At 42.2% G+C, this 26518-nt stretch overlaps 1 protein-coding gene across 1 annotated transcript in view; it reads left to right on the forward strand.

Annotated features, from left to right (window-relative positions):
- PDILT (protein disulfide isomerase like, testis expressed) overlaps positions 1-11500 on the forward strand; it is a 23720-nt gene extending 12220 nt beyond the window's left edge. Inside the window, exons 4-11 of the mRNA XM_059484213.1 lie at positions 820-957; positions 1539-1649; positions 2623-2748; positions 3709-3906; positions 5165-5285; positions 6647-6828; positions 9391-9480; positions 11300-11500. Coding sequence (XP_059340196.1) covers positions 820-957; positions 1539-1649; positions 2623-2748; positions 3709-3906; positions 5165-5285; positions 6647-6828; positions 9391-9480; positions 11300-11368 — 1035 coding nt within the window. The 3' untranslated portion in view covers positions 11369-11500. The remainder of the gene's footprint in view (positions 1-819; positions 958-1538; positions 1650-2622; positions 2749-3708; positions 3907-5164; positions 5286-6646; positions 6829-9390; positions 9481-11299) is intronic.
- Positions 11501-26518: the final 15018 nt, after the last annotated feature.

Consider the following 26518-nt stretch of genomic DNA (forward strand, 5'->3'; position numbering starts at 1 on the left):
TGGGGGAAATTGAGAAGCTCTTTCTATCACAGTGATGCCAAAGAGTTCCCTGAACCACCCTGATAGCAGATATTGCCTGTAGATGTGTTTGACTGGACACTGGCTTTGCTCAGGGCTGAAATGACAACAGATGAGCATGAGCTAGGGCATGTCAGAAATTTAATGGGTAAAAACCAACAAAACAGTGTCCAAGGAAATTAGGAGCCGTATTTGGGCTTCTATTACTCACAGATTGCTCACAAATATGAGTGCCAGGATGTGTTGGAAGGTCTCAGCATACAAATTACTATTCATCTAGCATGAAATAATTGATTAAATCAAATCTGGAAGCGCTGTTGCCTTTCATCCTGCTTATTTACTATTAGTTTGAGGGTGGACAGCACAGTGACTGCTTGACAGATGCAGAAGTCAAGGTCCCTGCCTTGAAGAGCACTCAGTGAAAAGCCCCAGATGTGCCAGCCAGCTCCTCTAGAGAGCAGAGAGCCCTCCTGTCACCCCTCACCTCCTGCCAGCTGTGCAGGGCAGCAGCTGCACCATCCCTCCAGGCTCTGCAGAGGGTGGCAGTGCCAGGGGAGGGCAGGGAGGACAGAGGGGACCCCTCACCATCCCTGCTGACCCAGGCCAGCCAGCACAAGCTGGGTCTCAGCACTCCCAGGATCCCCCTTAGAGGTAATCCTGGGAAGCCTTATCCACTTTACAATTACACTCGGCTCTTTACTTCACAAGGTTTTAGGGGCCTGCTTCACCTGGAGCTCTGACTCATACACATCTTGGCAGGATGTAGGGTAAAGTCTTAATAAATACTCTTTCTGGGACTAGGAACTTCACAGTGACAGTGTGGAAGTTTTCTGTGAGACAGCCAGAGATGTGCCAGAGATGCCTTTTGGGATGACAGCCAGTGAGGAGGTCTGTGCCAACTACGGTGTCCAAAGGAACTCTCTCGTTGTGTTTAAGGAGGTAGGAGTACAAAAGTCTAGAAGGTAAGGTGTGATGACAGCTGTGGGCTCTGGAAAGGCACTTTGGGAATTTTTCAGGTTATATATAACTTTTATGCTTAAGGATCTGGATATAAAAGCTTTACTTTCCAATCTGCATTCTAATCAACATTTGCTGCCAAAGTTCAGTGAGATTTGCAGACATTCACTTCTTTTTTTGTGTGTTGCTTTTGACCAGTATATTTCTTCCAGTCCACAACAGAAGTGGCCAACAACAAAACCAAAACTGCAGAGACTAGCAGCAATATTTAGACTAGGTAGTAGTCAGACCCATGATTTCCTGAGCGAGAGCATCTCACAGATAATGTGTACAGATGTAGGAAAAGATCTTTCAGTATGTCAACATTACTGAACAAATTAAAACTGTCAGCTGTACCTGGAATTTTAGCTGAAATCTTGTTCTGCAATCTAGCTGTGACATTCATCTTACAAGCTATGGAATTTCAGTTGCTGAGGATCATAAAACTATCACTTTTAAAGCCTGTCATTTTGTTCCTATAGTTGATAAGGCCAACAACCTCACAAACTTCACTGTTTGTCCAGGGAAAACCTGTGCATAATGAAGTGCTTGAAGATGGTAGGCAGAGCAAACTGGGCCTGACAAGGATAATCAAAACCTTTACCTTGGATTTGGTAACTGAATATAACATTGAGGTATGTGCATTTCACTGTGTTAGCAAAAACTATGGGAGAAAGAAAGAAATGCATGCAGACAGAGACCCAGAGAGCTACTTTGCACCTTAGGGAGTGAGAATTGTCTTTGCTCGCTTGACAAGGCCACTCTTAAACACATCTAAAAATGCCAGCAGAACCCAGCCCTTGGTCTAACCCAGGCCAAATGATGCTTCTCTCTGGCAAGATGTATTTCCCTAGAGAAGATGAAGAGTGGCTGGTGGAACAGTGAGTTCTGAGCATGCAAACACCTCTCTCCTGTGGGGCCAACAACAAGGCTTGGGCTGCTTCTGCAGCAGAGAAGTGGGGTGGGAGGTTGGAAGGTCAGCCCCTTATCCTTGCTCCAAACACTCCACCCCAACACAGCCACAGGGAGCTCTGGGCCAGGGCAAGAAGGAAAGAAACCAGCAGAAATTGTTGCTAGTGTGGGTAGGAATGGAAAGACATGGAAATCCCTGCTTGCCTGGGGGACACCCCATTGCCTCTGATTGTAGGGTGGCATGAGGAAAGGTGGTCCTGTGCAGGGAAGGAGATCCCAGCTGCTGATGCCACCTAGAAGGGAAGGGAGTGCCCAGCCAGGTCTTGCCCCACAGCTGCAGCAGCTGGGCCTCCCTGGGTAACACCACCTTTTACTTTCAGCATCAATTCTTCTCTGTGTTTTATACAGGAAATCAGACTAAAGATCACAGTCCCTTCAGACTGTAAAAATCTGTGAATAACTATGAGGTTTTTCCTGGAACAGAAAAAAAAAAACCCTCTCAGCAGCTGCTGATTCTTCTTACTTTATCTGCTTTAAAACAATGAAACAAAATCCAATGGTTATGGAAATGACTGAGAACTGAGTTAAAAAGTAAAATTTGCAATAGCAGAGCCTGGGGATACTGATATGCTGAGCCTCTGATTCACTGTTCTGCCTACAAAGAGTGGAGCAGATGTTGAGTCTTTTGTTTCCCAGACATCTGTGAAGATTTTTGATGTCCCTGTTGAAAATCACATCCTGCTGTTCACCCCAATGAACTCGGAGACATTCAATGAGATTTACAAAAACTACCAGTCTGCTGCTGCACAATTCAGAGGAAAGGTTTGTAACTCTGAATCCAGATTTGCAAATGGGAATGCCAAAAGATCAGTGGAAAATCACTCACCAGTATTACTGGTAAAAATACACTGCTGTCAGTCCATCTTCTAACGCTACCAACCATTTAAAAACAGTTTCATTAACAATTATCCGAATTTGTTAAGGACAAGCTGAAAGATAAACTTCACTTGGAAGTGATTTTTTTAAAACACAAAGACCACAAAGAGGAGCAGTAATTCCAGCTGCTCCAAATTAGCTTGTTTCAGATTTTACAAGTATAATTTTCTGGGAGCATCTTCCAACCAAAGATAGTTTTAGCAAAATTCTGGTAATTTCTGGCTCCAACAGGAAATAACACAAGGATCTCAGAATATTGCCTAAAGAAAAGGTCAGAGCTACAAAAGCTGTGGAATATTGCAAGGTGCAATATGCATAGCCTTGCCTGCAGCCACGTGTTTGCAGATATAGACACAGTTATAGGCAGGATACACAATACACAAGTACTTTGGTTTTCCATGGTGCTACTCCTGCTCCAGGTACCTGAGACACTGAAGAATAGTAATTCATCTTGTAGTAAAATATCACATATTGGTAAATCCATATGGATTACAGGTGTCTCAGCTCTTCTGTCCTGTTAAGATTTATGAAGAAGAGTAATAAGCACTTTGGGGGGTAATTTAGAAGTGTTACTGAAAGATGTGATAGCAAAGCACTGTGAAGGGACAGAGGGAAAAGCTTCAGTACTTTTGGCTGCTTTAGCATTTGTTATTAACTAGGTTCAAGGTGTAATAAAATCCACAGAGCTTTTGGATTTTGGTCTGAGACCAAAAATGATCCAACACAGTTCCTTGAATTTAAGGTTAGATCCTTCCCCACTGCCAAGCTCCACAGTCCATTTCTCCATAATGGCTAAACCAAAGCTGGAAGGCCCAACCAGGTGCATGATTCTCTCTTTATCACCAGATGCTGTTTGTTTTGGTGGATACTGATGAAGCAAGGAATGGACGGATTTTTGAGTATTTCCGCATCAGGGACATCGATGTTCCTGCTGTGAGGATCCTCAATCTCACCAGCGAGGCCAGGTACAAAATGCCTGCAGATGAGGTGACTGTGGAGAACCTGAAAGACTTCTGCCAGAGCTACCTACATGGAAAAGCAAAGGTATGTCCTTTACTAATGAGACAGCTCTCTTCTGCACCAGCTAAAACACAGCAAAAACTTGGCAGAGCACCCCCTCTTTAAATTAGAACAGTGTCCTGTTGTGATCACTGGTTTATTAATCTACTGTCACCCTAATTCATTCCTCTACCATCTACAGCTGTTGACAGAGCCTTCCTCTGTATTTAACAACTGAGGTGGACTACAAGTCCTCCAATGTAAATCTTGGATTGATCATTTATGCCCAATATTTAAACTGATGCCAGCTGTTTTATTTGAGTGGTTTAAAAAATCCCTATGCCTCTATCTTTCCAATACTATAATAGAGATATTTCCTTTCCCTTGCTGGGGAGAGATGCAAACAATCATTGCAACAGATTTTAAGGTTATAGGAAAATCCAGTAAATCAAAAAGTGATGGTTTCAGAGGGGATTAACATTTGGTATTTGTTTAAAGCAAGTTTAGCAAAGTGAATTTTCCCAGGGGGATCATTCCCAATGGTAAATACAGCATTTGTTGCCATAATGAGGCATCATCACACTCATGTGAAAAATGCATTAAAATGCTGTGCTTATTCAGTGCTCCTCAGGGTGAGTTACAGGGAGACAAGATAAAGCAGTCTGAGAGCAGGCAGAATTTAAGAAATGTGAGTAGGTAGATCCTGTATTTAGTGTTGGAAGGCAGCAGAAGGATGGAAGCAGAGGGCATGTGGCCTCTTTCTTACCAAATCTGCTTCCATGGGGCACATGTGCCTTTCTGTTACTGTGCCGTGGTGTTAAAGAAAAGAAATTCCCAGCTCCTGCTCTGTAAATTGTAGAAGTCATGTGGAGACCATGACTGATGGTGAAGGCAGAGATTTAAGCAGCAATGAACACTTCCTGGTGTGTTTTACATCACTTTTGAAAGCCCACAACACATAAACTGTTCAGTAGTCCAGCTTCTGAACATTGGAACAGAATTCAGGATGAGGAATACAACTGTGTTCCAAAAATCATTTTCAGACAGTCTGCTACAGAGTCTGTATTCAAGAGAGGGACAAATAGTTCTGAGCACCAACCACCCTGGGGTGTGAGATCCCAGCTCCTGCTCAAGGGAGAGAAGGCGGAACCATGGCTGACCAGGATGTAATGATAGAAAAGAGTTATCAGACAGCAACAGAGCACATTAGGTAATGTCCCATCAGACTCACATTAACTTGAGCCAGAGTACAGTTTCTCAATGTTCCCTGCACTTTCACAGCAATGTTTCTTTTTCTGCTTAGCAACATCTCCCTAGTGAAGAAATTCCGCAAGACTGGGACAAGATGCCTGTCAAAGTGCTTGTTGGGAAGAATTTCAACAGTGTCATCTTCAATAAGACCATGACTGTATTTGTTATGTTTTGTAAGTGTTGTCATTGAATTCAGATTTTAAACTGCTATAACATCATCAATTGGAAGGAAAAAAATCAAAGCTCATGCTTATATACCAAACTAATCTTTGCACTTTACAGAATCTGACCTCAATGAATTTTTAGTGTTTCTGGAAAGAATTGAAGAAAAATTTGTGTCATATCTGTGGAAATGCTGTGATACCTTTGCTGACTTAGTGTTGCACTGAGTAGCACTGGATCTCTTCAGTAAATGTTGGTCAAGGCCATATGAAATCTCTGTGTTGAAAGACAACAGGACACTGGAACGTTGTGGTGTAGGATGGAAACGTGTTGCACAGCATGAGCCAGGCTTCCAAGGGCAGAGGGAGAGTTAACTGAGATTGTCGGCTTATAATGCTCTAGGATTAAATCCCAGATAGGAATTGTGATTTAGGAAATTGGAACTCTTTTTTCCTTCTCTGTCTGCAAGGGATGTGGCTTCCTTACATGACTCTTTCCAGCAAGAAACCTCTGCTCTATCCTTGTACCGGCCAGCAGGGATTAGTTTGTGCCTCAGTAATTTCAGTAAAACAAACACACAACATTAACAGCAGTACAGACAACTAGCTGTACTGCCCTAAATTCCAGAAATTCCTAAAGGTAGGACATTCCTGCCACCCTCCTTCCTGGCTGCAGCTGTGTCACTCACACGAGTAATTTTTACATTTCAGTATCATGAACAAACTGAATGAGCTAAGCAAGAACTGAACCAAGTCCTCTGGAAATGAAAGGCAGGGAATGTACTGTATTCAGTCAAGTGCTCCTGAAATTTTAATTCTGTGGGAACCAAGTGTGAGCATTGTTATCCTGACTGAGCGACTGCAACTGTGTTGTGAGCTTTTTAAAGGGACACTGGGTTCTCAGCAGTTTGCTTTTCTGGTGACCTGCATCAGTGCAGTGCTGAGTCAAAACAGCACCGTGACTCAAACTCCTCTTCCTAGAGCCAACATAGTGTAGTTTATTTATTAGCATAACACAGTTCATTTTACTATGCAGGAAGTATTTTGTAGTTCTGACAAGTATTTCAACATGGGAATGATGCAAGGCTTCAGGTGAGTTGCACTGGTTATGTGGCACACCCCTCTAGCAAAGTCAAGTTCTGTGTTTGTTACAGTCATAAGAGGCTAAAGAGAGCTAAAGCAGCACTGCTATCAGAAATGTGTTAGTGAATAACTAGTTGTCACCACATGGAAACGTGAAATTCATGAAGGGCAAATGGTTTCAAGCAGATATTTGCCACAAACCCTGCTAACCTGAAGGGCGAGATAGGTCCCAGTGATTGCACCACCACATGCACTTCTGTGTCCTTATACTTTTATTCTTAAATTTGCAGATGCCCCTTGGTCCCATGAGTGCAGAAAACTCCTGCCAGTCTGGGATAAGCTGGGAGAGCAATATGAAAGCCACAAAGACATAATGATTGCAAAGACTGATGTCACAGCAAACGACATCCAGGCCGTGGCTCTGGACCGCTACCCGTTCTTCACGCTCTTCCCTGCTGGGGCCCATCACCAGGTGAGAACCTCTGGGGCAGACTGGGGAGGCTCAGCAAGCAGGGGGCTTGTGCACAGGTGTCACAGGGAGAAAGGAGTCCTGCCACTAGGAAAGATTTGGTCATTTCTGCTCAGCACTGGCTTCTGAGTAGGCATTGCTGCCAAGAACCGGAATTAGAGGTGAAACCCTTCTACTGTCTCATCCTGTATATGAGGGAAACCCTTCTACTGTCTCATCCTGTATATGAGGGAAACCCTTCTATTATCTCATCCTGTATATGAGGGAAACCCTTCTATTATCTCATCCTATATATGAGGGAAAGAAACCTTTCTATTGCCTCATCCTATATATGAGAGAAACCCTTCTATTTTCTCAACCTATATATGGGGAAACCCTTCTATTGTCTCATGTCAGGTATCATTTACTCACTTGCACTACAAGTCCTCAGGGCCCCACATCCTGCTGTTTAACCATCTCCAATCAGCCTGTTGGGTTCTGGCAACACTCTCAGCTTGGAGTGAATTTACAGACACCTCCCAATGACTGCAGTGCCTTTTTACTTCAAACCATGACAAGAGAAGTTCTCTCAAAGAACTGCTTGTGCCAGTTATTTCCAGAGCATGTATGATAAATGTCTCTAAAATGTTGCTACTGCTCCTGTTATTTTCCTCTACATTTTCACAAAACCCAAATCAAAACCTTTCTTCTATACATTTAAGCCAGTAATTTTACTTTGTTCTGGTAACCCAGCCTCCACTGGTAATAAATATTTGTTGTCAAGACCAATGATTTTTGCAGTATGCTACCTAATCAATCAGCTGTGTTACACAATAATTAGAAAATGCTGCTGAAAGTGGAGGCAAAAAAAGTATTAAATAGCTACATTCTCCATCTATGTAGATTATCTAATTAAAAAGAAAATATTGCTGAAGTAAAAAAAAAGATACCACTATAATTAAGGCATTACTAAGCTTTTCATTTTTCTTCTTAGTAGTAAACTTAAATTAAATTCTAAGACATTTACCCATGTCCTCATTTAATCTCTGAGAGATATTCCTCTCAGATGTGCATGCACAACTTCTGATGAATTGAACTGCAGTCCTGCACACTCACACAATGTTTAGTCTTCTAGCAGAAAAGCAGAAACTCTTTAAATGCTCAAAATAAATGTCATTTTGCAAAAAAACCAAATACAAAAACAAAAAAGTAAACTGGTTTACTTTCATTAACTTTCATTAACTATTAAGGGATTGTGTCATAATTAAAAATACTCTGGAATTAAAGGTTATTTGAAATCTCAAGTTCTTCCTTGTGCACCATGTTTTTGCACTACTTCCCTCAAGTGCAGAGATTTCATCTTGCGCTTGGCTAGCAGTGCAGGGTCCTGCAGGTGTCTGTTTATATGGGTTAGGTGAGAAAAATAACTTTTACATACTCCCATGCACAGATTACTGCAATGAAAAGTGTTAACACTTATCCCCAGTAACCACTGCAGGAATCAGCTGCTTCTCTGGCTTTACAGATCTTCAGGCTCAGATAAAATGCTGTTCCAGCCATCATCAAAGTTGGTAAAATCAAGACTCAGCTGAGAATGTTAATTGCCTCTGGAGAAATAAAATAATCTTTCTCAAGAAACTTAAACTTACAAACATTAAAACCATTAAAAAGTAGTTTCAAAGCTGCCACACTTTATATTAAAATGGAATGGAAATACCAAAATTTTAGTATATAAAAAATGTACCATTTTAGTGAACTCACCAGTGTGGAGGTTTTTTCATTACAGTCCTTTGAACTCAAATCAGGTGTAAGAGTGGCCACTGTAAAGTAACACAACATTATTGGTCTCAGTGGGAGGGAACTTAACCCAGCTGAGAATTGGTCTCCACCTATTTCTAAATACTCAGATAACAGCAGGCAATTCCCACTGTCACTTACACGAACTTCTACAACTTTTAAGAAAAAAACTTGTGCAAAAACCCTCTTATACTTCCAGAGAGCAAAGGTTTTCTGGGGAGGAATCTTTAAAATACAATATGGTGCCTCGACACACTGAAACTACTTCTTTCATTAAACTTCCTCAGAAGAAAATCCTCAGGAAATCCTCAATTTAAGGTGCAGTATAAGAAAATTAATGTCACTGTTCATCTGCATCCTCTTCTTTCAAGCTGTGCAACAGTGCATTTCAAAACTATTCCAGAATTTGAATTTCCTTCAAAATCTTTGAACAGTTTTGAATAGCATGGCTGGACACTTAAAAAGACTCTGCTCTTCAGAATATCTTGCCAATGTTTATTGTTAAGCACAAAAAAAACCCACTGATGTCAGTAGCTGCAGGATCCCAAACTAATACCAGAAAATAATGGTTGTTCAGTATAAAAATCCTTTTCTTCTGAGGAATATACACATTCTTCTTTACACTCAGTTTTCATATAATGTTGGAACCTGCTGTGCCTCTGTCCTTGCTTTCTTAACTGAGCACAAAATTCTAGAGTTTGGTCAGTCTAAAGAACCCAAATCCTCCACCCCATTTTGCCATTATTTCCAGAATTTTGTGTAGAGTTACATACTTTAATTCTTTTTCAGGAAGTGGCCTATACTGGGGAATACACACTGGAGGCATTCTCTGAATTCTTAGAAGAACAAAGAAAGAAGAAAGCAGAAGCAGGAGAGGAGGTAGGAACTTGATCCAGACCCGATCTGCTGTAAGCCAGGCAGGTTCCCAGCTATGAGACATCCCTGAGCTGGCTGCAGCCCATCACCCTCCTGGTCCCCTGTTTGTGCCAACTGAATCATGGTTGGTGCCATCCCAGCCCATCACCCTCCTGGTCCCCTGTTTGTGCCAACTGAATCATGGTTGGTGCCATCCCAGCCCATCACCCTGCTGGTCCCTGTCTGTGCCAATGCTCGGGTGGTTCTGACCCGTTCATGGCTGGTGCCATCCCCACAGCAGGGGCAGGCATGTACCACAGCCTGGCAGGCACACACCCACTCACATCCCCGTTGCTGTCACACAAAGCCTCATCCCCAGTGCTGGTGTCATCCCTGAGTCACACAGCAGCCCTGGCAGCCAGCACAAAGGAGCCTGCACCCTGGCAGGTGTGCAGCAACACCTGCTCACCATTTTAGCTGGAAAAAACAAAGCCACAGCTTTGTGTCAGAGTCAGAGCTGTTCAAATCCCCATTGCTCACCTCATTCTGCTACATTCAGTGCAGCTTCTCTTCCTCCTAAAACAAGGGCACAGCTGAGAGCACAGGATGTCCCTTCTCTGGGCAGTCTGGTTGTGACTGTTGCCAGTTCCTTGACCCTTTTTTCTGCACTGTAAATCAGAGCAGAGAAGTGCTTGCTGTCCCACAGCTGCCTGTTATTTAATCACAGACACTTCACTGCAAAAAGACATGTGGTAAGTGAGCAGTGAGACTGAGCTCCACACAGAACTACAGGGAACAGGACAAATCCTGATGTGTAAATGGAGACACTGTCCACCCAGTGTAAGAATCCTGGGCCCTTTCTGCCCAGAATGAAGTGGGACCACAGGCTAGCAATTGTTATTAACACTCTTTTCAGCTGGTAGGAAAACTGGCTGTGGGTGGAGAAACAGTTTTAAGTTTGCAGACTGATTTCCAGCAGAGGCTTTGATTTTTCTCCTGCATTCAGTGCTTCAATATAATTATGTAGTTACTGCTGGAGAGAGATGACTGAACTAGTTCTGGGACACAGAAGGCTGCAGAGCAGGACCAGACACCCAACCACTGCAAAATTCTGCTTTCCGATACCCAAAGCCTACACCTGATGTCTGCCTCTTGCATGTTCCTTAGTGCTGTGTTTCAAGCAGATCTGTTGAGTTCTACACAGGCTTTTACATGCAATATTTGAGCTCTGTATATTCTGCTATCACTCCTCCATGCTTCATTTCCCATAAGAGAATAAATAAAAAAGTCAGCTTAGAAAATACCACTCAAAACCATGCTCTGTGTAGCAAAAGGAATAAGTAATTTTTATTTTCTCATCTGTTCACTTTTTCCACCCTTTCCTGACACCCGCCACATTTTCCCAGAAGATTGCAATATTAGACCATTTGCAGTACAGTGCTTGATATGAACTTCCCTCTTTAAGTAATTCCTCATCCTCACCTCAGGGCTTTGACAAACACACAAACAACATAAATAGGGGAGTTTCTTTTGAAATTGCCAAAGAAAGACAGTCTTGTGCCCATCAGCACATGTGGTATTCTAAGTTCATATTAAATCTTCACACAAAGCTCCATCTAAGCTTTGCCATAAACCTGTGAAAATGTTTGAAAACAAAGTGCATTTTAGCAACAGCTGTACTATTGCTACCTCATTAACAAGACCTCAAGTTCCTTAGTTGGAAAAGATGAAAATCTGCATTTCAAATAATCTTAAAAATTTTTATTTTTTTATTAAGAATTACTAGAATCTTTGTGAACATTTGTAATAAGCAATTTTCCTCTCGCATTTCCTTTTTTTAAAGGATCCTTTGGGAGGAATCAAAGAGGATTTCAGCCAAAAGGAAACTGTAATAACAGAGAAAGAACTTTAATAGTTCAGAGAAAGAGAAACATTCTCAGGATTGTGGGGAATCCTTCCTGGAAGGAGCTCAATGGAAGAATGACTCATCTCAAGTAAATACAGAGCTGAATAAAAAAATAAAAAGTAAAGAATTTAGTTTCCATGGCTTGTTATGTGTGACTTCTCTTCTGAATCCAATTCAACTCCTAGTTTTACTGGGATCAGTTCTCAGGGGTTCTTAAAATACTGTCAATTTTGCTTAAACAGTTGCTTTATTATTAAGAAAACTACTCTTCAGAAAGGTGTGTATGCCATGGCAAACAGACCAAGACATAAAACCACACTATTTTGCAGAACAAGATCTGCAGCAAGATTTCAACAGATTGCTCTCCAAAACAGCCCTCTTGTTTTCAAAGGGGATTAACTGCTCCCAAAAAGAAGGGTCTAACACTGCAAAAAGCATACCTAGAGTGACCTCCAGAAAATGTCATTGAAGCTAGGGGTTGAGCCCAAAGGGGCAGCAAGGAACAGTTCATTATTTTTTTTATTATCAAGTAGTAAAAAATGCAGAAATAGAGACCAAATTTAATTCCAGTAAGAAAAATACTGTGGCTAACACACAAAGTCACAAATATGACTCACATTCTAGTTATGTGAGGTCCCTTAACCACATGTTAAAGAAGTGATACAGGTGAAACTGCTGGACAATAGTAATTTCTTCCTGCAAGGACCAGATAAAGCAGAAATTATTCTGAAAATTTGAAACCTTTTCTTACCCAATTAGGGAAGGAAGAACACATCAGAATTTCATTTCAGAAACAGGTGTTCAAAGTCTGTTTCAAAATTGTTAATGCTAATAATCACTTTCTTATGTAAGCAGGGGGAAAATGGTGAAAACTTAGAAAAGGAAGGAACATCCATTTGAATGGAAGAAGGCTCCATCACTGCAGTGAAGAATACAGCACTGAGAGGAAGCATGGAGAGCTCCTGACCCTCACCTGTCGCATCAGACAGCAAGAGAGGGAAAGTTGTAAAGTGCTGGACCTCTTACATTTTATGGTGGTTTGCTAAAAAGTGCAGGTCATGACAGGTGGACAGTTTGCTATCCAAATCCAAATAAGCACATTTTGAGATTTAAGGTGAATTATTAACTTCTTTACTCCACAGTTCTTGCAAATAAATAGGGCTCCACATGCAGCGCACCTCAGGAGGCTGTCAGCTGGTCTCCACTGATGAGGAGGTAACAAGGAGACACACAAAGGAAAACAGTTTATGCTGATTCCCCAGGGGCACAGTTTAATCTCTGCTGGGATTAATGTTCATTGGGACTGCAATTAAATTCACTTAAGTGGTGGAAGAGGATTCTTGTGGAAGCACATTCAGGGCTAGACCACCATTCCTATACATGGTCCACCTGGGTTTTGCAGGTCTTTGACCTGGTTCTGTGAGAAGTTTATTGACACTGTCTGGAATGAGTGAAGACCAGATTGACACCAGCAAGGGGGGCTATTTACAGATGTGAATGAGATGGGGCTGCTGCTGAAAGCGCCCTGAGCTGTTTATTTTTCAGCATCAGTCTCATTACATGATTATGACAATGGGAAGATGCCAGCAGCTCACATTCCAGGCAGCAGGCCAAAAAACTTAATGTTACAATTTACTTTATAAGCTTCTTGACCAATCACACAAAGCAAAAGCACATTGACAGTAGTTCTATCCAACCACTATAAGCACAGATACCTTTGGTTAAACAATGCTTGCCTTTTTTGAATACAATACCTGCTTGTAAGCCTTAAAACACAATGCACAGAGCTCCATTATTAAGCTTTAACCTTCCTAATATCTTGCTAGATAAACTTTCTGCAGCTTAGAGAGCTATTCTAGACGAGTGTTAATACACAAACCATTGTTCTATTTGTCCTTGCTTTTCTACAGTTTAAATACTTTTTCTGCTGACCAATCTCATGGCTTCTGCTTAGCTCTGCTCACAGTTCTGCTGTATCCGAGGCCTGCATCTTGCAGCTTTCCCAAAGCCCTCTAATTTTGTGGATTCCCACACAGATGGGCTCCACACACTCAGGTTTTCTGCCAGAAACATCACCTACATGGGGAGAAGGAGCTGAAAGCTTCACTGGAAAACTGCAGCTTAAAAGTCAGCACTGTAGAGCTGAGAGATGGGAGCCACAGCCGAGTTATTGCCATCTGAAGAAAAATTCTTCTTTGAAGATGACAAGTAAAGTTTAATTCTCATGTTTCTAATACAGAGTAAAAATTTTATATAACTGCAATACAGCAGAAACCAAACCATATTGTCACTTAGTGGCAAAGATGGGATGGTTTAAAGAGTTCAAGCTGAGTTTGCTGTGGGTGGAAGCTCCAGCTGGACAGTTGGGTTGCAGCTGGCAGTAAGTTTCTCAGCACCCTTGTTAAGAGGACTTCATTTACAAGTACCACAGAAACAATTATTTGACCACTGAGGTGTACCAAAACTGCCTCTCTGATACCCACTGAAGTCAGTTCTCCTCTGGATATCAAACACAAGTTCTCTGGGACACTCCCAGTGGGACCTTGGGCAAAGTAAACCTGACCACTGCTGGATATTGGGTTTAATTTGACTTTCATTTAACATTGGGCATTCATCAACACACAGAAGCCTTCATTTGATATCCTGGGAGATCAGACTAGGAAGAGAATGAGATGAACTGAATCCCAAAGAGAGGGAAGTGTCAGTGTGCTTTCCCTTTGCTGCTTGCAACATGATGAAATCTGAATGGCAAGCAGTGCCACCAGTATATTTTGAACAACTATTAAACACAGAAGCTATAATCTTTTAATTAGTTTCCCTCCAGAAAAATGGAGCAAGCAACGTTCAGCACCAGTCTGTATCTGGCAGATGGGTTTACCATTCAAGATAAGGAAAAAAAAATTAATTTTCACTGTGTCTACCCACTGTATACAAGGCTCAATCCTGAAACTGCTATCTATCCTATTATGAGGTGCAAGATTACATTTTAATGAAAACATGTGACATCTCAGCAAATGATGTTCTCATTTTTGTTCAGATGTGGTGTTGAGACAAGGGGCTGAGTGCAGACTCACATGCCATGAACTGACACATGACAAGAGTTGCAATTCTACTTTATAAAAGTTGCTGAAAGCCTGTCTGAGTCACATCTCTTCATTGGTCAAAATTCTGCTTTTCTGACTGAGTTCCTCCAAGTCTTGACCAGGGCAGGAGGAGCCCATGGTGCCAAACAAGTGCCCTGGCATATTACCTTGCTCTCCCTCTGACTCAAGTCAGCTACATAATGTATTCCTGGAACAAAAATTTGGAAGTGTCACAAGGAGAATTGAACCCTAAGTGTGTGAAATGCAATTGCTTCCTCAAGCTTTGCTAAGTCAAACATTAGTTCTTTTATTTTAGTCTAAACATGAAGAGAATCTGTTTAATTTTAAAGAGTACATCATTATAACCGTGCTTAGACATTCTAAATATTACTTAAAACCATTAAAAATTAAAAAAAAAAATCAATATTTATTAGCCAAACTTGTTTCTGTAAATGAATACCAACATTTTGAATGCCCCACTCACATGAATAATCTCCTCCTGGCCATAAATAAGCCCTATCAATTAAGACAGACAGGACTAAGTAAAGAGATATGAATGCATACCAGCAATGGAGCTGCTTTAATCTGCATTGGTTATAAATATGGAGCAGCAGAAGCAACACTCTCAGCCACAAATCTTAATTATAAAAAGCATCACAAAGTTTAATACAAAAAAAGGATAAACTTGAACCATCCTGAAGAAATGCTGACTTGTGGTTTTTTATTCAGTGATAGCCTATTCTGCTTAAAATACGAGCTTTGAGCACCTTGCAGATAGAAATTCATCTCATTAAGTTCTATTCTTAAATCCTGGAGAAGAAAAATGTTGTTCAGAATTGACAATCATTCATAGGTGCTCAGATGAACAGAAAAAAAAAATCAGTCTTAATGAGAACTATAATAATTCTTTTCCTCTTTACAACAGATTAATCCTGTTGTAATTTCCCTGGAATTACTTTCAGATGGCATTAGCATAACAATAATACATTAAAAGGGATTAATACAAATAAAAAACAAATGCAACGACTGTTCAAAACAAAAATAATCCCCTTGATGGGTGGCAGTGGCATAATTGGTATAAATCACAATGTCTGGAGGTCAGAAACTCCTGTTGGTAGAAACAGATGCATGCTGTATGCCTGAAGGCTGATGGGACGATTGGGGAGAGGGGTCTAAAGCCAGTATTTCAGGCATTTCATTCAGAGAATTGTATTGTCAAACTCATGAGGAAGTTTGACACGCCTGTGTTTCCTTTATCTCGCACTCCTGACAGCAAAGAGAGGAGTTTGCTCCAAGGCCACAAAGATTTAATGCAGATATATTAACAAAAAGGAACAATCACACATTTATAAAAATGTTCCTTGTGTTAACTCAAGTGGAGTTTGGCCAGTAGAAATTACCCAGCTCAGATATTTGAAAGCCGTGCTTGGTATAACCAGCTGTGACAGCAACAAGGAGCGTGTGCTCATTTGCACCTTTGCTCTGGGAAAAGCTTTAAACCCATTTGTCCCCTGGGCTCGTGGCCACGCTGTTGTGGCTGTGCATCAGGAGCACCACACCAGCTGTCAGTCATTCCACACCAGTTGTCAGTCATTCCACACCAGCTGTCAGTCATTCACCCAAGCTTGTGTCCAGCTCTGAGGGTTTCCAGGGCCACCTCACTGCTCACGTTTTGTGCTTGAGTCACCACATCTGAGAGAGGACACAGCTGAGGGGCCAAGCCAAACTCAGCTCTGCCATTGGCTTTGGAGCAGGCAGCTCCAAAAACTTCAAAACTGTTCCTGCTGCAGCAGCAGGGTCACACATTGCCCAATGTGCCCTCAGCTTGCAGCTTCTGAGAATCACCTTGGAAATATTTGCTTTCTGTGAAACATTGACAGAGCTAAAGCTGTGCCAGCACTGCTGCCCACTCCTCTGGCTGCTGAACAAACATCAGTGGCTGCTGCCTTTCCCCAGAGCCTGCCTGCTGCTCCACACCAGCCCCTGGTGGGGAATTCACTGCACAGGGACCTCACTGTTCACACACTACATCACCACTTCAACACCACACAGTGAACACAAACAGCTTAAGAATCATTTTCTCCTCCTCCCCAGGAAGAAACAACATGCTGTATTTCATTTGAGCTGTCCTGGGCAAATGCATGTTACCAATAACTGGAAGCAGTGAATAATAAATATTAATAAAGCATTTAATTGGAATCCTGTTGAAAAGCACTTTCTCCAGCACAGCTGGCAAGAGCCCCCTTGAACAAAGGCTGCCTTCTTGCCAAGTACAACACAGGTAGTCACAACCAGTTACCAGAGGCTAAGGACACATGTGAACATCATGGCTGAGCTTTTCAAAGCCTGTATTTTATAGACTGAAGTAATCTGGGAATTCTGCCTAAATTTTCCTCCTCTGGCCTTGTCATTTTTGAGAAGATGCTGGTTATTTCTTAGCACCCCCAACACATGCTAACACAGTCCTGTGCTAAACCAGCGCCCTGGGATAGCATTCCCTCCAGCCTCTGTGTGCCAGGGCACAGCACCAATGTTTGCTAGGAAAACAGTTCTTTTAGACCAGTAACAGATGAAAGTCCATAAAAACTATTAACTATCATTTCCTTTCACTTAGTTTGACACTGGTGGGTCTCTGCCTGCCTTGCCTCACCCTCCTTGCCTCCAAAGCACTGCTATTTGCTGAGTCAGGAAGAAACTCCATGCTCTTCCACACACCCTGATCGTTTTCCTAAACAGCTCTTGGCCAAGGTCTTGTAACTTCAACAGACCAAGGTATTTGCCCAGAAATCACATTTGCTTGGAAGAGTCTGAGCTCATGGCAAAAATCTATACTTCTGTTTTATCCTGGCTGCACACATGAGGTGCCTCTGGGAATAGCTGGATTTTAGGGTGGCAATTACAGACTTTGTAAGAGCCAAGTGTGAGGTGTGATAGCTTTCTAACTGGCATTAAATATGTAGCAAACCCTAAACTATTTCTGTTCTAGTCCTTGATAATTTCCAGGTAATCCTTTATTAAGACTCTGAAAGAAGAGAGTGGACACTTATTAATGTTCACTTAATTGACAATCTTTGCTGTAGTTTTGTCTGTGTATTTTTCTACTTGAAACCCTTTGACTACGACGCTGCATGGCATAAGAATTCTTTGGACAGTTTCCTCAAAGAACTCACTGGTGTGGAAATTTGAAGGATGTGCTCCCCCAGCAACCAGAGGACTTGCATACAAGACAAAGAAGATGGTCTTCTATGGAACACTCATTGGTGAAAGCAAACCATAATTTGCAATACACGAAAAGAACATGCCTTGTGATAAATGAATCTCTTCATTTTGAAATTTTGCAACCTGAAATCTTCTCTTCCAATCAAGAGCCACTGGGTTTCTTTGAACTGAATTATCATTTATATTGAGAACATGCAAAATACTTCCCCCAATATGTTTATTCTTCTGCAGCCTACTTCCTACTAATTTATCCAAGCCTAGTAGGACAGCATATTTAAGTTATATGGTCAGAGATGTGAAATGAGTCCGTGTGGCTCAGGACGAGCCCCCTGAGCGGTGACCGCAGGAGCTCCGGGCCGTGACCGAGCGCCGGGCTCGGGGCTCAGAGCAGCCGCCGCCGCGGCCTTGCGGCCGGGCCCGCATTCCCGCACAATCCCACGGCTCCACCGCCACCTGCCGGGATGTGCGGGCATCCCAGCCCGGCTCGGGACCCTGGGACACGGCCTGGCCCGGGAACGGCACCGGCAGCGCCGAAGGACCGGGAGTCTGGCAGGGAAAACAGCGCCCGGGGCACGGCACGGCAGCCCGAGGGGCACGGGCACAGCCCGGCGCCTCAGGGAGGACAATGAATGGATCTACCAGATCTTTATACTGGATCCACTGGATCCTATGAACTGGAACTACTGGATTCCTTGTACAGGATCCACCGGATCCTTTGTACTGGATCTGCTGGATCCTTTGTACTGGAGCTACCTGCTCCCTGGGAGCCTGGTCCAGTGCCCAACCACCCTGACTTGCACCATGGCTCTTCCTAATGCACGTCACTTTCTGGTCACCTCAGCTCCTGCACCAAGGCTGTGGAACTGCATAGGATTCTCCTCCCGAACCGGTTGCAAAAAGAAATTTAAAATATGGAAAAGTTTCTTCACTGTCTTGAATTTTGTGAGATCTGCATTTTGAACGTAAAGTTTTTAAGCATTAACTTCAAAATGCCCTAAAATACAGTCAAATGAAAATTGACATGACCTCCTTACTTTAAGAGAGTCAGAATTCTCATCTGGCCCCGCTGAGCTTTAGGAGGCCCTGGGACAGGTTCAGCTTAAAAGATAGATAAGTAGGTGCAAAAAGCTGAGATCCAGTTTGTGCCAGAGTTTCATTTTTCTCTATGTATGGGAAACTTCTCCAGACTTTTGAAGTTTTCAGGAGCAGCAGGAGTCTTGCTGTTGCTCCTTTTTCTCCTTATTGATTTGTTGATTTTCGTTTCCTGTTGTAGAATTTGATGACAGCAGCAACAGGATCAGACAGGAGCTCATCAACTCATGGAGCTAAGCCGATGGATACACATTGGGGGTCAAAGAATTGTTTAAACTTAATTTGATTGATATTGTCCTAATTCTAATTTCTATTTGTTCATGAGCATGACTGACCACTAAACACACTTAATTAAAAGTTGACCAAGTTGCTGTGTTGGATCAACCCTTCCAGTTTGTCTGACTACAGTTTTGATTAAACAAAGCAGTTTTTTCTGCTTTTCCCTCTCTCTGAGGAGGCAAGAGGGGAAAAGGGTATGTTACAGCTTTACACTTGCTCCCTGTCATGGAAATGAGGGAGGCAGAGTTTGTGTTTCCCTGCACAAACCAGCTTTTTTTTGTACACAAACACCACTAATTACCTTCTCTTCATGTCTGAATATCAGAAAAATCATCTATATTTAGCAGACTCAATATAACATTAGGGGTAGGCTGAGGCTTTGGAGCAAAACACAATGATCATCTCATTCAAGGGAACTCAGCATTTCTCAAAGCTTAATGCTATCAATCCATTGCTTATAGAGAGAAGAGAATGAATTTGATTAAATTCTTTGCTATCCTTTAAGTCTTGTGGGTTCTCAGTGGGAATATTTTAGAGGACAACACGAAATACGTATGCTCTGTGCATGTTGTTCCTTCTGTGGATCACACTTCTCTACACACACTACACCAGGCTCAAGCAGATAACAAGTGACAGACACAATCTCTTATCTTCATCATGTTGTATCCCATGTTCTTCTAGTGCCACAAAAAATACAGAAGGACAGGCAGGGTGAGAAAGGTGAGGAATATTTGTGGAATGAGGAGATGCCATGGGCCTGATGAGAGATCAAGCCAATTACTAAATATGGGACTCCCACAGGGAGGAAATTTACAAGATGCAGGTAGGACAGGAGAAGTAAAGGTCATGAGAGGAGATATATATAAGTATGAAGAACTGAAATGGTTTTATAAAAGGGGAGTAGCTCAGCTGCTGGCTGCTTCTCTATCCAGTCCCAAACAGAGCCCTGTTGTACCTCATACAACTCACACATACAAGACCAACTATCAATTCAAGCCTCCCTCAGCCATTGCTGAGAGAGCCTCTGGATTCCACTATGGAATTATTTTGTCTTGATTTAGAAAGCCTCTACTTTGGGGAAACAGTTTTAGTGCATTTTTATTGAACCCCAGAAAAGTGGCAGACAGCAGGGAACATTTCAGCTGAAGCTGAAGTGAAATCTGTCAATAAGATATAAAACCAGTTCCCTGAAATTCTTCTGATCGTGAAGATTCCATTAAAATTGCAGTGCAATATGCACTGTGGGGATGTTACACCAGGCTGTGCTGGGTTATTTCCCAAGCACAATCAAGTACAGCATTGTCATGTTGTCAGGATAAACACTGAGCACAGCTGAGAGATTATGACATCCCATGAGGGCACCATCCTTGACTCAAGCCATGAGAGGTAAAATGTTCATGCCAGGAATGGGGGAACAGCCCTCATTCTCATTCCAGAAGACAGTGCCAAGTGGGTTTTAGTTAGAAGTGCTGTAATTATCCACTTTGCAACAGCTAATGTTTCTAATTAAAGGTAGGTAACTGTACAGAACTTTGCAATTACGTGGGATAATCTTTGCATCAAAATAAGATATAGCCCACACTTCATTTGCATGGGCCATGCCAAAAACATTTCACTTCAAGCCAGCTACACCAAAAGCAGACCTGTATGAAGAAGATCATACTCCTGTAAAATTCATTTCACTCAGAGAACTAGCATGCACACACTAATTTGGGTGGCATAAATAGTACCTACAAGGAAAGTCTGCCAGGCTGATCACCAGATACAAACTGAAGCCTCAACCATAGAGTTCCAGCCCATTTCAATGAAATTACTGGGCAGCACTTTGAGGAACAGAGCCTCTGGGAAGTGGTATTTCATCTCAACCCCCTCCACAATTGTTTCTACACTCTTGAGCCAAGCTGCTTTCTGTCACAAACCCTTTAGCTTGGCCAGGTGGTCAGCCATAACCCAGGCAGAGAAATCCCAGGTAATCACTTTCCTAAACAACCCCACATTTCAGGACATGAGTAGAAGCAGCTATGCCCAGAACGATCTATAGACCATTAACATAGAAGGTATGCAATGTATTACTTGATGAGAATCAGAGCTGCACTTTCAAATCAACAATTTGTTCTTCATTTTCTGACTATCCTGTCCTCAGGGCAGATCACTTTTGATGGTTTTCTATCCAGAATGAGCCTGCCTCTGTGTGCTTATGGCTGCTCCTTCAGTTTCTACATATTTTTTCTCCTTGCTTCAGCACAGGGATAGAAAAGACAATGATTGCTTGGAGACAGTGGTAGAGCAAGGTAATAGGGAGCAGTGATGAAGGAATGTGGATGGAGGTGTTACCGTGGCAACAGGGGGACAGAGAGTTTTCCAGCTTTGGGAGAGCAAGCACATTTTTCATCACTGTTTCTACTCTGAGTTCTGAGCAGGACTTGTGACTTTTAGGGTGAGCGACAAAAGTGCAAACAGCATTTGGCCCCAGGGAACTGTTCCATCCCTGCAAAAGTTAAAGAGCAGCTGAGAAAGCCACACAGAAATTCAAACTGGTGTTCAGGTCAGCACCTTCAGCATAAACTTATGTGGCTGAATTGTGTAGTAGATCCATACATCCATATTTTTCAGAATAACTTCTAAAAATACAATTCCTGTGCTCTGAAACAAAATGTTTATTATCACATTCCCAAGCACTGGCTATATCTGCAATATGTGTCATGCAGGCACTGTACAGTCATCATTTCCCTGCCAAAATTAAGTCCAAGAAGAAAGAGCAATCCATAACAACAGCAGTAGTGAAATAACCCCATTGCAAGCAAGGAATGTAACAGGAATATAACAGAAATAAGAGCATCTATTGATAGTCCTTTATCAGTAGTAACTTTGCCCCTTTTGGATAGTACAGGTTTTGCAGAGGAACAGCACAAGGGGTGCACAGAAATCTGCACGTGGCTATGGCATGGTTTGAGTAGAACATTCCCTCTTTATCAGACATGACAGTGAGGGTACATATCACACACACCAGCTATCACACATTAACTGCTGCTCCTAATGAGCCCAGCATAAAGAAGGCCAAAACCAAAACTTCTTTCCCCCCAATAAAGTTATTTGCTTCCTATTTCTGTTTAAAATCCTGTCACTCACACCTCAGCACTGCCAGCAGCTCCCCCTTACCATAGGCATCATCTTGTCTTCAGTCAGCAGATGTGAACAGGTTTTCTTTTGCTTTGGAGGTCCTGTAGATCTACTTGGAAAGGAAAATTCCCAGCTCAGGAGTCCCTCAAGCCATAATCCATCAGAAAAGCCTCAGAAAAGCAGAAGGGGGTTACCCTGGGCTGCTTGCACCAGGTGCTGCAGCAACACCCTCAGGGCTGCAGGACACAGCTGTGGGCTGAGGAGATGAAATGCCCTGAACTCCAGGCTCCAGCTTGTTCCCTTAACACAGCACCTGGCCTTTGTGAAGCAGTTTTTAAAAACATCATACTTGGGAGGAAAAATCCCTCCAGAAGCAATCAAACTCTTTTCCAGTTGCTCCTGCCTTTCCTGCTTCATTCCCAAGGCACTCAGCATCCTTCCCTGGCTGGCCATCCTTCCCTCTTCCACCACTAAATAAACCTCCAGGTAAGAAGACACCCAGCTCAGCAGAGCAGCACTTTGGCAGGATTGGTTCCTCCCAGCCTCCAAGGGTTCCTCCCTGTCAGAATTTGTTCCTCCAGCTGACTCCTTGACTTTGCTTTATTCCCTTAGTGCCTCTGACCATGACAGCACAGCTACCATGTCTCTCCTCTTTTGACCTGAACTTCTTGACACAAAGGTGAATTTAGGCACAAAGGGGAAGGAAAAAGAACAACAGCAAAAATTTTATTCTTGTAGCACAATCTATTTGCAGGAGAAAAGAGATGGTGAACTGCTGACATTTTACTGTCTTGTTGGAATAATTTTCTGAAGGAGAATTTTTAATGCCTTGTGTACCAGGAAGGGGCAGCTGTTCCTTTTTCCATATGGGTATTATGGTACAAGGCACTGATGCAATTTGGAAGATGGACTATTGACTGTTGTGAAATGATGCTGAAAATGATGCAATCAATTTAATTCTCTAATGGCCTAAGTAAAGGAGGAGAAACTTTCTGGGCATTGTTTGACCTGCCTTATGAGAGACTGGAATTTCTGTTCTGAGTAATCAGAAGATGGATCTCATCTTATACAACTTTTTGATTCAGTAGCTGAAGGAGGAAGAACTGAATCTCAATTTATAATTCTAGTTCCTTCCACTATTACTCAAAATGAATAAAGATGACAGTTTTCATTCCAAAACCTGGAGCGCTTCAAGCCTTTAGAGATGACCTTCAAGAAAACAGCAAGACAGTCTGACTATAGCCATCAAAAGATTTTTGGTTTAATTGGTTCTTGTGGAAGTGTACTCTTTTATTAAATATTTTGTGGCAATGAATTGGTTTGAGCTTTTCTTTTTTAAAAAATAAATACAGAGTGAGATGGCTGTATCATGGGATGAAGGGAAGCATCATTTCAGTTCCCTCTTCTGACCAAGCCAGGGATACCTGGGATGAAAAAGGACCTAAGTTTGTGAACCTCTGTGTGTGAGTTAGAGGGTAAGTGAGAGAGCACGTGCATCATGGTGTCCAACAGAAAAAATGGACTTTTATTCCAAAAATACAAATTTTGGCAATTCTACATTCACATTAAAAATAAAGGGTTCATATTGCTCCACATCAGAATTAACCTGTATTTCAAAACATGAAAACTGGATGAAATTAGAATTGCTGCCTTTTCATCAATAAAATACTGACTTCAAAAAAGAGAGAGACTGTCACATCCTCTAGATCAATACAGGTTGCTTCAGGGAGTGTGTGTACCACAGAAACCATAATTTCTGTTACATCATTAGGTACAGTGGAAGGCAAAGATCATGTTACCACATTTCTATCTTTTTTTAAATGAAGAATTTATTTAAACAAACAGGAAAGCTACAAAACTGGTTTTACCTCACACCTAGTGAATTGAGGTTCCATGGACACTTTCAAAATAGGTAAAATTTAAATAAAGCAGCTTTAAGGTCAGAGCACTGTTTGCTGTGCTACATCTGAAGAGCTCCTGTGCATCTGCAAGGGCTCTCCTGAACCTGGACCTTACTATGGGGACAGCTCTGGTATTTCTCCCTGCTTATTGTATCATAATTATAATTTTGTAATGTTCTTCTGACCCTAAACACCTTAACCTGAGCTGCTCTCAATTAAGGTCCAGGGAGAAATGTTAATCCAAAATTTCTGTGTTGGCATTAACTTGGTGCTGTCCCCAAAGATTTGGATGATTTAGATTTGGATTCACAAGTTCTGTTTTTAATTCTCAGTTCCACTACAAGTTTCCTGAGCAGGGCATTTAATTTCATTACAGCTGTCACCTACTTCAAGCACACACTCACTGCTCAAACTGTAAATTACCCAAGACAGGGCACTGAGTACCTGTAACAGCTGGCAGAGAGCAGAGAAGGGCTCACAGCTGGACTGCAGTGCAATATTGCACCAGAAATGTTCCAACACAAGGAAGGTCCTCCCAGACAGTGCACCCAGCTGGGCATTTCTCCCTCTCTTTCACAGGCACTCACAGGCTGAACATGCAGTGAGATGCTCTGAACAAAAAGTCAGGCAGGACCTTGCTGGTTCAGCCTTTCCTGTATCCACCACATATTCCTTTTATAATGAGTTCTCAGGATAAACAATGCCTGAACATTTTTGATTAAATGCTTTTCAAGCTCTTGAAGTCCCTAGCAAGTGAGTTAGTTTGCTCTGTAATATTGCATTATACAAGAATGATTGATTGAAACAAACCTTTCCCCCTCTCACTCCATAGCTATTTCCACAAGTATTTTGAATCTGGCAAGAAGTATGACATTATTGATTTTCTCTGCACTGCTTGTTCTGGAGCCTCATCTGCAAACACATTATTCTTTATTGCTTCAATAATTTCCCTGAGTGCACAGAACTCCATTGTATTTTTTTTAACTTAGCATGTAGTGATTCTTTAAAATTTTATGTGCTCTGAAGCAGAATATCAGCCATTTGCAGAAATGCACTGGAAGGCAACCAGAAATTCAGATGTTTCCATAGACATGTGAGTACTACTTTTGCTGATCCAGAGTTGCCCACAGAGGTTTTCTTGCTCTGGGACACTGACAGCACTCTGCATTTAGGCAAGTCTTCAAGTGGTGAGGAGCACAGAGAAGAGAAACTCATTCTGAACTCAGGACAGAGCTCAAATGGCTCCTGGTCAGTAGAATTAAAAGCAGTGTTTGGTGCCTCAGCCAGGCCCTCAGCAGTCCCTAGCAATGAGTCTCAAAGCAAATTCAATTTAACCCTTTCCCTTTCCAAAGCCTTCTGCTCATAGTGCTGAATGCACAGAACAGTCTTAACTTGCACAGCCTTAAAAACCTGCATGATTTGCACGCCTGCTCTTTGAGAGGTGAACTATAAACCCAAAGGGATTGGGAAATCAGTGCTGGGAGAAGGAGCATCTCCAAAATCAGGCTATGAGGCTCCTATTCATCCTAGGAGCCACTTCTGTATGGAGGAGACAACAGACTGGCACTGGGGTCAGAAAAGTGCTGGAGACTCCAGGGAAGGGCAGTTCTGTAGCCCTCAAACAAAGGGAAGCCCAAGGACGCACAAATGCAGCCTGGTGTGACATGATGGAGCTTTGCTCCAGTGGTTTTGTGATGGGCCAGACCCGTCAGAACCCCTGAGTTCTGCTGATTTTCCAGGCTGCTTCCTTGTGTTTCAGCCACCTGCTGTAACCCTGCCTGCAGGCTGGGGACCAAAACAATTACATAAGACATAAAACCTCCTACTCTCATTAGGGATGTGAATGAGCTGTGATCTTCACATTTAGAAGCATTTTAAAGTTTCCAGGATACTGCAACATACAGAGTTACTTATTAGCCTGGAAAGGTCACATCTACTCTGCCTCCCATCACTGTTTACAGAGCACAGTGGGCATCAAAAACAATAGATCATGTATTTTCATGCTGCAGATTCAGAGGGAGCAGAAATTGGAGAAAAGAATGTGTTTGCAAAATGACAAAAGTGTGAATGGGGCAAGCAGACAGTAAATACATCTCATGTCACATGAAAATCTCCTTTCACTGGTCTGAAGAGGAACACCAAACATTTTCCACATCTGAGGAATCAGATTCAAGCCTTGGATAATGAACCAAGAATAAATCCACAGACTAAGATTTCATTACACACAACATCTGCCCAGAAGCCATTTTACACCTTAGTCTTTGCTTTATGACCAAAGAAATTAACAGCTCATGTGAGGTGTTGGGCAGCGAGTTCATAAAAGCAAAACCCCAAAGCTTCTCTTTGTCAAGCTGCTAACTTGTCTATTTTGAGTAGCAAAGGGTGCTCCAAAATAAAGGACAGTTTTACACCCCAAGATATTGCAGTGTGACACTTTAAAGATGCATGGTCTTATAACAGAT

The sequence above is a fragment of the Ammospiza nelsoni genome, chromosome 17, assembly GCF_027579445.1.
Source record: "Ammospiza nelsoni isolate bAmmNel1 chromosome 17, bAmmNel1.pri, whole genome shotgun sequence".
NCBI classification, from domain to species: Eukaryota; Metazoa; Chordata; class Aves; order Passeriformes; family Passerellidae; genus Ammospiza; species Ammospiza nelsoni.